Raw genomic sequence first — 13,616 nt, 5'->3', positions numbered from 1 at the left:
GTTTGTGCTTAACTGTATCCAATAAAAAAAATTGTTAAACGGATCCAGAAATCGTGTTTGAACATGTATTTTATTGTAACAAAGAAATACAGTTGGAACATACAATTTACTTAAACTTCAAATCACTATTTTAATATTTCACATGATGTTCAATATTTGTAAATTTTCGTGATAAAATTTGTATTTACAGAACATAGAGTTCATCGTTGAGATAACATTTGTATCTGTAATATAATGAGGTCTTTAAACCATTTTGCTTCACATATTATTAATAGTCCTCACATAAATCGCACTTTCTCTTGTTGTCAGGGATGTATATTTGACTCACTGAGAAATAGGAGTGGGTATGGTATGGTATGGTATATATTGATTATCATATCGAAATTGAAATTTTTTATTCCGCGGTTTCGGTATTATAATATTTGGTACAGTATTTGGTATGCATTTTTAAAAAAATTAGTATTCGGTACGGTATTCATAAAGAAAATATCGAAATGCCGAATACCATACCGAAATATACAATTATATATACAATTCATATATCTTAGTATCATAATACTAACAAATATATAAACTAGTATTATTAGAAAACTAATTGTTTAAACGTTGAAACTTTGACTACTCTATCTTGATTTAAATGTCTTTTTTGTGTAATTGATTTACGAATGGGATTGCATATACTTGCTTTTGAATATTTTTACATGTGTACGGTGTTTATCACATAATAATTGAGACGTCTTCTTAAGTAGCGGAAATCATAATTCTCCACGATATGAGTATAAAAGTCGTCGACAAATTAGTATCGATATTTACCGTACCGTAAAATATCGAAACCGAATTTTAAAATATCGAACTATATTGAATTAATTTGGTACGGTAATAATATAGTATTTTTAAAAATCCAAAATTGAAATAACCGTACCAAAGTTTCAAATACTGTACCATGCCCATCCCTATTGAGAAATACTCTTGTGTACTCTTAATAAGGCGTCATAAACCTGTTTTTAATTTTTTATTGGACTGCATATAAACTTTTATCTTCATATTTTTGTTGCAAAAATATAAACAAAATTGTAAACTATATTCTTTTAAGAATATGCATGAATACTCTTCAAAACTGTCAGTGTACTTTGGTTTTTCTTTTTTTGTCGTGGTGTACTTTGTTTTTTTGTCATGGTGTACTTTGGTTTTTTTTGTCCTAGGTAAGTGTTGCATTCATTGAAGAGGGTAGTATTTAGCATATTTATGAACTTTAAAGTTGGTGAATCTTTTATTTATTCTTCTTCCAGTTTGTTACTACTATAACAGTATGTAGTACAAGTTTATGTCGCTTCAAGGTTGGGCAATTTGGCTTCGGAAAAATCAATGCTTGTCCAAAGACATAAGTCCCTTCATTTTTTCCTTTTTTGGTAGGAACATACTCACATAGTCCTTTCATATGTTTCTTTCCACTCCTTTTATTTCATTCATTTTTATTCCATTCAGTTAATAGATCGTTTGATTCGAAATAAGATTATTTCAATTAGGATTAAAATTTTCCATTCGATACGAAATGCTCTCAAGATTTTAGCATGAATTTTATCTTGGTTTTAGCTAATGTCTATAACCAAATACTGGTAAAAATTTAATTTCAAATTTCATATCGGGATAACCCCCCTTAATTCCTTGTAGAAATGATGTCTAATTAGCCATTTTTGGTACTTCCTTTGAAAAATAACCACCGTCTTTTTTCAATTACAAGGAATGAAATTGTGATTATTTGTAAATTTTACTATCCCTATAATCAAACGGCTTGGGGTTTATTTTTAATAGTTGAGGCCCGGATAAGGAGTACCAATAGTGATCAATAGCGGGTTTATTGGAGATTTAACTTGAGTTTATAGACTAAGTGAGCTATCTCGCCTACGAGACTAGTCTTGCGTTAGTTAAACTGCATTTACAAAGGTCTGAAATTCCTTAGCCGTCGCGACTGTGGATCAAGAAAAGAAATTTTTCCAGATCAATGAGATAGATCAATATGTGAATTTCCATTCCAATCTACCTCTCATGTTAGAAAGAAATGCATCTGACTCGATCGTTACCACTGACTTGGATGAAAGAGTCCATGTCGGTATCTAACGAATCTTCTCTTAGTGTAAAATCAAAAACTGATAAGAAGTTAAGAGACAAGAAAAACAAAAATAACCCTTTCACCTTTTGTTTTATCTCGTGTTAGTGTTATTGTATTATCCGGACTATTTATTTATTTCTTGCACAGAATCAAAATAAGTATGCTAGTCTAAATACAAATTTCCATACTTTGTGTACATAATGACAATTAACTTCTTAAAAAAAGAAACTAATTATAAACTACATGTTCATGTGTACTTCCTAATGATTGAAGATGCAAGACTTGTCCCATGGCCCATCCATTCCCCATTTGGGCTTGGACAGGGAAACTAATCCATGGACCTGGGCTGGATGGATCTGGACTTCTTATCTATCCCAAGCCCATTCATCCAATTTGTCTCTATTGCTAATGATACGTCAGTGGGAATATACCCAGTAAATTGTTGTTGTTGTTGCTGCTGCAGCTGTTGCTAATGATACTTCATCATCCCATACATAGACTTGACTCCTTGATGGTTAAGAGGAACTGAGTTGAATCGAGTCGAGCCGAGCCTAGTTTGACTGAGCTTATTCTAACGTTGAGCAAAGTTTGAGTCGAGACTCGAGCCTAATCGAATGTTTTATAATACTGAGCCGGATTGAGCCTAATCGAATTTCACTGCTGTTTAATCACGCTCAAGCTGATTGACGTTTATTATCCTACGTATCTCATTAGATATGGAAAACTTAATAAGTAAATGATTAACATCTAAAGAATTGGGGAATATTACAATTCAGTAGCAAACGGTAGCACTATCAAAGTTAATGACCTACAATAACATGTACTTTTTCCACGTTAATCTTGGTATGATAATGTGAAAAATAAGGTAGTAACCTGTTATATCAATCAAATTACACTTAGTGACAATTTTTTGCATCGACATTGTACAAAACTTAAAACTCTATGTAATTAAGGCTAATTAATTAGGAAAGTCACTTGCCAACGACTTTCTTCTTGATGTCATTAGCAGTGTCCTTGACTTTATCCCATGCACCTTTCTCTTCTTTTTCAGTTGCCTTTTCTAGTGCTGCCTTTGCCATCTCCGACATTACCTAATTAATCAACATAACATCGAAGTAATTAACCACAAATTATTCTGCATATCTATTAAAAGGTAAATAAAAAATGATCCTCTGTATTGAGTTATTTTCGTTAAAAAGAAGAAGGTTTAATAACAAATAACTTCTGTCGCAAAGTACTAAATTCGCTCGCTAATCCTATTTAACGATGAATTAGCCATAGATTATTAAAAGATCTTGTTAGCAAATTTAGCGACAAATTAGCAATGAAGTTCAATTCGTAATTAATTCATGTTTTTAGTGTGTGACAAGTGATGATGATTAATAAAATAGGAAAATGAAATGTCTTAATCGTGTTCCTCTTTGTTCAATTAGATAGAATATATAAACATTCAACAAAGAAAAATGAAATGTAAAACAAATAAACCAATTGTGAGAAATATATATATATATATATATATACAGCTGGAAAGAAACTTACATTTCCTGCACTAGAAGAAACTGTTTCTTTGACAAATTCACCTACACTCTTCACTTCTTTAGCCCCTTCTTTCACTGCTTCTGCTGCTTCTATGATCTTTTGGCATGTCTCTTTATCAATCTTCATTTAATTTCCCAAATTAAATAATAAAAAGACAAGAAAATGTTCACATAAATATTCATACATAGAAATGAGGATTTTTGAGTACTTGAACCAAATCCATCCATGTGATCAATATTAAAGAAGAAAAACGAGTTTATAATCAGGTTCAAATTCAGCGGAAACAAAAATATCTAGTGGTTTCTTCTTATCTGTCCAAACTTTGATGGACGATGCAGCTTACTGATATTCACGATGGGAGATAATGCAGATCTGCAGTTAATCAAGATACGCGTTGTTCGACTCAACGCCACCACCATTATAAGAAAAACTAATATAAACAAATTAAGACTCACTTTTTGAGAAGGTCTTGTGGCACTAACAAAGCCTCTATAGATCCATATACTTCCTGCAGGCACCATCAATCTTGTAGAAATACAATTGGACATTGCGGCTACAACTTTCAAATGAGCCATTTTTATTCTTCCTTTTCTTCTTGATTTGCTAATTAATTCTTTCCCTTGAGATAGTGATCTTTGATTAGGCCAATAATCTGATTCTTTCTTGTTGCTTCCTTTCCTATGTTATTGCTAGTAGTTGTATAAACTTGGAAATGTGGAAGCAAATCATATTGCCACGTGTTTCTTTTTGAGGTTTTTGTTGCGAAAATAGAGAATTTTTTTCTATGGTTAATAACGTAACTAATCATGCTAACTGTCATGTCACTTGGTTCTCGAACTTGAAGAAATATGGGTATATTTTAGTGTTGGCAAATTTGGGTCTGGTAAATTTTGATTTTAATTTTTGTGGTCATACGTGTAGCACATTTAACCTTCAATTACTTGAAATAAATGCATTTTTATTTCTTTACTCGTACAAATTTTTAAAATTATTAACCATTCCACTATTTAATTGCTCGTGTGCTATGGTAAGGCTGTATGTTACTCCATATTTGAGGATAATATATTTCTTAAAATAATTCAAATATAATATGTTTTCTACATAAAGGGGCCAAAAGATATATTGAAGGTAAAATGTGCTCAGTCATATATTATTATAAGGACCAATATAATAATTTATCAATGATTGAGGGGCCAAAAATACTACTATTATTCATTTATTTATTTTATTTTTAATTTTATAATCACCGTTTATTTTGAGTAAAAATCCTTTTGCCCCCTCCAATATCACTAACTCCATAAGAAATCAAATTCTTCTTTCAACTTACGGTTAGTCTGATGCATATTGTAAGATTTATATAAAGTAGGTTAAATTCACATACAACAATATCAAATCTAATATTATAATCTAAAAATATAGAGTATATATATATATATATTAATTTGTTATATAATCCGTCAAAAATAGTATTATTAAAATTCTATGTATATAACTTAAAAAAGCAAAATAACCATAAAAATTCATTACTTATAATGTTCTAATGATCAGTCAACCGAAGAGTGACCAAATTTATGAATCACTGGAATTGCATTTATCAGCTTCTTGTATTCCTGCATGCAACCGAACACAGACTCATGACAAGACTTGAATTTTTCATTAATAATTAATGGTCCCAACATATATTATAAGCCTCATCAATATTTGAGTTTCCCTAGGCCCAACTAATTCATTTCTGATTTGATCAGCCCCGTCAAAGGTTTTAGTCGAATTTTGATAAGCAATTGTTGTACTTTCATCTTCAAGAAATTCTGGGATCTTTTCTTTTTTTCTTGTCGTAATACTGCCATTGTGGAGAAGTATAAGATACGGATCCTTATTGTAATTTATTTATTATATCGCACCACTTGTAGGCAATAGCGGAAGCGGAATTTTTGTTAAGGGGTTCAAAAAATCAAAGGAACTATTGTTAGCAAGACTCGAACATGGGTAGTATGAAAATTTGGGCCCCCATTACCACTAAGCTAAGCGTTGGTTTGTGTCAGGAGAGTTCAACATTTAATATATACACAAAAACAAAAATTTGATCCTTATATGTAGTGTAATTTTTGGATGAAAGGGGTTTGGATGAACTCCTGGGTTCCATGTAGTTCCGCCCCTGCTTGAAGGGAAATACATAGAGAAGGATAACGACAAAATTTGAATTTATATACCATGGTTCCTAAGGTGAAAATATGAATTTTACTCAATCTATACTTAATCTTTTCACACTGGATAATTTCTGCATATACTTGGTGCCCTTATTTTAAAGTAACATAAATTGCCACCACTGGGAGTGAGATGCACGGATGGCTGAGATTCTTCCATTATTAATCAAAGCTTTTAGGCAGACACAAGTATCATCATTGAATAAGCTCTTTGTCATAAAATGTGATGTCGCTGATTTTATTATACAAAATTCTCTTTAACTGCGCAAAATCACATCCCTATTTGTGCAAGATATGTCTTGATATTGTGCAAGATATTATGCTAAAATCGTACTTGTAATTACAGGTCTTTGTATATAAATAGTCTCTAATTTATCAATAGTAAACCAGAAAATACACAATACTTTTCTAACTGTTGCTCGCAAACGCACACGCAAGTATGCGCGGTCGTACAAGTAATATAGGAATAAAGTTCAGATATCGTACCCATAGGGACTTATGATTAACTATTTACTAAATTAAACTAATGCTAATTACCTAAACAAGAAGTAAAATCTCAAGATATAATTATTAACTAACTAAAAATAAAACAAATAATGAACTTCAACCAAGAAAGTGCGGATTTTTTTATCGGAGGAGAGATAGATCTAGGGCTATGACCACTAACAATCCAGTTGAGTCTTCAAATCGTTATACCTATGGGTTACTAGTTGACGGGTTAATTATAACTTTATGAATATCTTCTGAGTTGCTCACAAGCCTGTAGATGCTACTATAACGCCTATATTCCTATGGTCGCCAGAGGTAACAAGAACGCATTTAATTCTCCGTATTCAACTAAGCAAGGCTAAACGGTATATTCCTATCCTCATTAGCGAAACAATTATATCGAACAATCTCTATTTATTCTTATTACGCATGCAAATTCCCTATCCCTAGTTCAATTCACACGCCACAGATAGTGTTCAACTATTTCGTCAAATAATCAAACAATTAAGACCAAGAATAATAAATAATCCAAAGATGGAAAACCAATAGACATAACAATAATCAAACGTCAACTTTCATGCCAACGTCAAAACCCTAGGACTATAAAGTTTAGCTCCACATAGACATGGAGGAAAAACAACAAATCATCCGAATAAAAAACGTAAAAATGAGTATTACAGATAAGAGAAGATAAAAACCTGTAACTACGGCCTCCACGGTGGCTCCAACCTCTCTCTAGGTCCAAAGTTCTGAACTAAGGGTTTCAAGTTACCCAAAGTTATGTAAAAATTGTGGCTTATGGAATATTTATAGATTTAGAAAAAAGCCCAAACAAAATAACTCAGTCTAAAACTAATTGGGAAATATTATAGTCCAAATATTATTTGGACCCTGTTCAATGTCCACCGCGTCTAACACTTGACATGTTCAGTAATGTGCCCAGGTATGTCTTTTTCTTAATTCTCAATTTCAATTGTTTTTTCTTTTGCATTTGTTGTCTTTTCTTCTTCCTTATTTTTATACTTTAATTCCTCATCATTATGTCTCCAGGAGGTTGTCTTCCCTCATTTTCTCTATCCTTTTCTTTTCTCACTTTTCATCCAATTTTGCTTCGAATTTCTTCATCTTCACATCGATTTATTCCTACATAATAAAAATATAATATTAAGCACAAAGAAATTAACAATACTCAAAAGACGATTAAAAGTATTAAAATGTGAGGCAACTAACAACTAAATGTCATACCCTATTTTAACCGGGGTCAAAATAGTTTACAACATCCCGGTAATTCCGGGGTAATTAAAGTAAGGGAGTCGCCACCTAATTAGTTATGGTGAATTAGGACACCTAAAGTTCATTAAAGTTATTATCTAAAGTTGATTTTATTAAAGTCTACGAAACCGAAAGATTCTAGGTAAGGGTTCAACTAACTTAGAGGGAAGGTATTAGGCATCATCTAAATTCCATTAATAATGGTTAACCGACCGGACTTAGGGGTTAATTAGGCTAAAAAATACAAGTATAATATTTTAAACGTTTGAAAAAAAAAAAAAAGTGTGTAAGTATTGCTAAAGTTATAAATAGATATATAAGAATGCTATTTAAAATAAGACTTGTAGGAAATCATAATATACATAAAAGAATTTAGTTATAAACTGAAACAGCGCGGGACATGTAAGGTTTTAAACGCGTTCGGAAAATAACTCAAAGGGGAGACATTAAATGATTTTGTTTTAAGAGTATGGACGAGATGGATTTTTCATTCTCCTTTTTATCATCAACTATGCCTATCTAAAATGTACATGTTTGATTTAAACTCGAAGAGTTGTTTATAAAATGTATTTGAGTTCATGTTTGTATATCAGTAATACCTTAAGATTTCCAATATAGTAGGAATGAAAATATAATTAAAGAATATGTGTTCATGGCTTCACGCCCTTGAAGATCAATTGTTTTAATATGGATAAATATTATAAATACTATAGATAATTTGATATAAAAGAAGAAGACGGAACTATGGAATTAAATATTAGTTCGTCCTACTCATTTACTAAAGCCAACCCGACTAATTTCGCTAAGGTTCACCTAATCTAAACAAATAAAACAAGTAAAATGTTAGTCATGTAATTATAAATTAAATGTACAAACAAAATAAAATAAAGAAATGAAATGATTTAAATGGGCTCAACCCATTTTAGGACTGCCGTTGTTCACTGCTGTTGGGCTTCGGCCCAACAACCTTAATATATTGCTGCGGATGGCTGATGGGGCTGACTCGAGAGAAAATTTCATTGGGTCTTTGGCCCAACACCGAATGTGGAAGGTGATGAGTCCTCGAACTCGTATGCGATGGTCATGCATAAAATGAAAGAAAAAGGATTAGTATGCGATCCATAAATAAGACTAAGCATATACAATGTAAATTCAAAAGAGGGAACAAATTTGTATTGTTACGACCAACTCCCCTAATGAAAGAGATCAAGTGAAGACACACCACAATTTAGGAAGCCAAAACATACATGTGGACAGAATAGACATTATGGCAAAGTCAAGACAAGATGGTACTTTGGTAGTTGGTTGATATTAATTCCTACTGAGAATACCGAAAGAGTTGAAGATGCTCTTGTTCACACTAAAAGAAGACAATCAAGAACAACACACTTGTATCTATAACAACATGATAAGTGGGAATTATATCTTGACCAGCCTACTGTGAGACTGGAAAAGGGCTGGATGGTCAGCCTAAGTTTGTCCTTTAATTCCAAATTATCACGACGCTGATCATACAATTTTTAGATAAAAAAAAAACACTGATGCCTGCTTCTGCCAAACAGCAACTGTCACCACATTTTCGCTAAGCGAAGTTTCCAAAATACCACAACGACAGGGGGCAGGATAGAGAGGGAATACTTTACAACTTTTAGACTTAGAAAAGAAAAAAAGACTTTGAAAGAGAGAATGCTACTGATTTCCATTAACTTTCAACACTTTTGATCAAAGAAAATTAGTAAAAACTTTCAGCACTTCTAAAACCTAAAAAAAAAACTAGTCCAAAGTTAATATCTCAAGTAAAAATCAGAATTCCAACCTTAAAGTAAACAATCCCAATACAGGAGTTAAACAAAGATTTACAGTTTACGAAGAAGAAAGCTATTAAGCGGTTGAAATAGATATAGAACACAAAGCTCACTCTATAACTGAACAAAGAATAAAACCAGTAGCAAACCAAACTAAAAAAAGTAACACAAAGCTAAGTTCATGTAGTTAAAATAGATATAGACCGAACTCTGGAAAACATGCAACAAGCAAACAAACCCAAGCTCGATCAAAGTGCGTGAAAGGAGACTAATGTCTATTCTAAGTTCGAAATCGCACTCGTGATCTCAATTCTGCTAATCTTAACTGAAACAGATCCGAATGACTTTAATGAACAACAACACAATGTTATGTTGACTCCTCAACGAATTAGAGCGAGATTTTTAGAGCCACTTGCTAAAGATTTGCAGTATTTTATCTTCGTTCGAGACATTTAACTTAACTGCTTGTGCACATTTTTTTTTTTTTTTTAAAAAAAGATGGACAATGCTACATACATGAGTTCATGAAATCTACTTGTGTCTCTTTTCACCTCTATTCATAAACCAGACTTCAAGATTTAAATTAGGCCACTCATTAGTTATAGCAGCTATGCGAAATAAGAGATGCAAACATGCCTTTTGAATCATAACAGGTCGCAACAACATTAGAACATGATTTTCTATACTAACAAAATTCTAACAAAACAATAATCACAGTTACCAGACAACTACATCAACTATGTAAACAGCAGACTGACACGATTCACACTTCATCCTATTTAACCAAACAACTCGCGATAACTATCTAAATAAGCAGAACATTAGCAAAATTAACATTAATCATATTTCAACTAAACAACTTACCACGACTATCTATGAGAGCAGTAATCGAACCAAGTTGACATTAATCACGTTCTAACCAAACGGATTACCACAGCTATTTAAACAACACAGATACGTACGAATCCTATCAAACTACTAATTAGAATTAGATTGACTAATAACAGAATATACGTGAACGACCTAAACTGTTTGAAACGACAGACATGTGTAAACACATAAATACCTATTAAATTATTAAAAGCTGAAATGGAACTAGTTAAAGAAGGATTGTTTACCTTCTGTTGGTGCAGTGAATCGGGGCGCGAAGCCGCGGATCTATCCTCGACTCCAAAGTAAAAGTCGAATTGATAAGCGTAAATAATTTAACACTCCAAAAATGAGTGTTTCAAGATGTAGTGAGAATAAATGTATTTCAAATGGGGTTTGAGGCGACTGATCGAACTCCCTTTGTGGGATCAAAACGTGAGTATTTATAGGCCAACTGACTAGGGTTTTCTCGGATTCGAAATTCCCCTTTTGTTTGGGCGGGATTCAATTTGAATCCTCTTCGAATCCGACCGTTCGTGAATCGATCAGAAACAAAAGAAGAAGGAGACAAAGCCCATTGAAAGCTTGTACTCGAAAAAGCCACGCATGGCCTATAAGAACAAAAGGGTTTTCTGTGATTTCCTTTTCCGTTAAAGGAGAGAGAGGGAGGAGAGAAGATGACAAGGGGGCAGAGGGTATTGCACGAAAACGGGTGGCACAGATCTGCCATTGTGAAAGTTGGTCAAGGTTTGCCTAAAAATGGGATGAGAGAAGGTGGAGAGAGGGATGAAGAGGAGGGAGGCGTCTGTTGGTTGAAGAGATTAGGGATTTGGGATGAAGAGGAAGGCTGGGCCGGATCAATGAGGGATGTGGGCTGCTGATTTCGTTTGGGCTTAAAAAAAATGGGCTGCTATTTTGGTTGAAAACTGGGCTATTATTTTGTGGGGCTGTGTTTGGCTTTGAAGGGATTAATTAATTTGTACCATATGTATTAAGGGGTGACCATTAGTAATTGATATACTATAAAAGTAATTAACATATGGAAAATAAAGTACTAATATTTCAAAATTATTTAGGATATGATATATCGACTCATAGTTAATTTAATAAGTACAAAAATAACGCGCTGACAATCAATTATTAGAAAGAGGTGTAAGATGATAGAAAATATATTTTCGAGCTAGTAATCCTAAAAATGGTGAAAATTATAATAAAGGGACAATAATTATAATAGTAATAGCGTTAAAATAGTGAAAATAAAGCATTTAGTTTATTAATAACATAGAGGCTCAAGAAAATGAATTGAAAGAAAAAGAGGGTCAAAATTGCGTGTCAACACTAAATATATGCATTTTAGGCTGAACATCACCACCCCACACTTAGACTCTTGCTCGTCCTCGAGTAAGCACTAAAACCACTCTCAATAACTCAAGCCTAGGAACACCACCACTTTGGTTGATACTAACAATTAGGCCTATAGCAACTCAAACCATCAAATATACACTTTATGATCATCATGCAAGATATACAAGTCAACAAACAAACAACAAACTTCTAACCTCCTAACCTCAGAGACGGACTCTAACTCATCAAATTTAAGCTCACTCACCTATTCTGTCAAAGAAAACTAATAACATCACCTATCTGTCATGAAACAAGTTCCCTCACAAAAATAAATAGTCCACACACTCAATTCAAAAAATCGAATGTAATTTAAGAACTTAGTATCAAAGTACAACTCTAGCACTCACAAAGAAATTCACACGTATGCACAAAGAACCATAGGCTTGCCCATTATGTACATCTCTACTAATTAAGTGTACTCGAATAGAATCAAATAGGACTTTAACGGGTTGTAATGTTGGCTACGGGATGGGTATGAAAATTATATAATAGTGACTTACACTTCCCTAAGCACTTTGCAATTTTAGACTTCATCACCTATTATTTTCATCTCTTAACTTTGTTTTTTCAGCCCTCTCTTCATCAATTGTTTACTAGTAATTCTCATCATATCAAGAACGATTCAAAAAAAAAAAAAATTCAAGCAATTTTTTTTTCATGTCACATTCTTTCTAAGAGGGCCTTTTCATCAGTTTGCAGCTATCATTGGTCACCATGATTTCACAATTATAACACAGTCTATGCTACAATGCTCAAGGAAGGTGGTACAAAAACCAGGGATTCAAATAAAAGGATCAACGCAAAAATACGACTAACAAACGAAAGGGTACAGGCTTAAAGGGCTAACTAGTGGTACAATTTCTGAAAAGGCTCAAGGAAGCAGGGTGCAAAAACCAGGGATTCAAATAAAAGGATCAACACAAAAATACGACTAACAAACGAAAGGGTACAGGCTCAAAGGGCTAACAAGTGGTACAATTTCTGAAAAGGCTAAAGTTCACAAGACATATCAAAGAAAGCCTATTATCATCTTTTAAAAGAGAAACACTTTTTATTTCGCTTCAATAACATGCAGGACAACTTCTAGACTAAGATGCAAAACATGGAATATATGCAAGAAATCCTCACCACACATGGCACAAGTCTCAATCAAGATGGATCAATTCTATTCTAGGACAGAGAGGATCATGACGAACTACAAAATAAGACAAAGCTATATACAGAGTCACAATAATGAGCTAGGTGTCAGAAAGTCTGCTATTTTTTTCATAACTCAAGCACTCACAGGAAAGTACTTCTCAAGCTTAGGCCTAAATATGCTGGTATCAAACAAGTCACAAGGGCTTTCTTCTCTCTCCTTTACTACTCCGAAAAAACAAATTAATCCTAAATTTTTTAAAAATTACCCGGTTTAAAGGCCCCCTCTGGGGAAAGAACCGAGGCCATAAGAAAACCCAAGGGGGCGGATGATTTATGCCGCTAATGAGAAAAAAAACTGTAAAAGAAAAATAAAAGAACAAAATCAAATCTTTTTGAATTTTTCTTGGTTTCTATTTTTTTTTATATAATTATATAAGGCTAAAAAATAAAAAAAAAATCCTATGGCATAATCATCCTTGACCTCAAAAATCGGAAGTACCCACCCCATACTAAAAAATATGCATTGTCCTCGATGCATGTATAATAGAGAAAAATTAAAACAAGGGTGAGAATACTCCCTGAGACCCTCTAGGGCCTAGCTAGCAGCATAATCCTCAGCATTAAGGGGCGAATGACCCCACACTTAAAACTCTGGCATGCTTCTCAGGTTTCAACTTGTGTACTCAAACTTCCCCTAATCTGCAAAATTAAAACAAAACAAAATGTAACACTATAAAAATAAAATAAAATAAAATAAAAAATACAAGCTGGGTTGCCTCCCAA

At 33.0% G+C, this 13,616-nt stretch overlaps 1 protein-coding gene across 1 annotated transcript; it reads right to left on the bottom strand.

Annotated features, from left to right (window-relative positions):
• Positions 1–2,807: 2,807 nt before the first annotated feature.
• On the bottom strand, positions 2,808–4,346 carry LOC132041041 (uncharacterized). The gene is made up of 3 exons (XM_059431787.1): positions 4,105–4,346; positions 3,650–3,769; positions 2,808–3,201 (listed from the first exon to the last, which is right to left on the bottom strand). Exons 1-3 carry the CDS (start codon positions 4,222–4,224, stop codon positions 3,082–3,084), a joined length of 360 nt encoding a protein of 119 aa, XP_059287770.1. The 5' UTR covers positions 4,225–4,346; the 3' UTR covers positions 2,808–3,081.
• Positions 4,347–13,616: the final 9,270 nt, after the last annotated feature.

This window comes from Lycium ferocissimum, chromosome 12 (genome assembly GCF_029784015.1).
Source record: "Lycium ferocissimum isolate CSIRO_LF1 chromosome 12, AGI_CSIRO_Lferr_CH_V1, whole genome shotgun sequence".
Classification (NCBI taxonomy): Eukaryota; Viridiplantae; Streptophyta; class Magnoliopsida; order Solanales; family Solanaceae; genus Lycium; species Lycium ferocissimum.
This window is presented reverse-complemented; position numbering and strand designations above follow the sequence as displayed.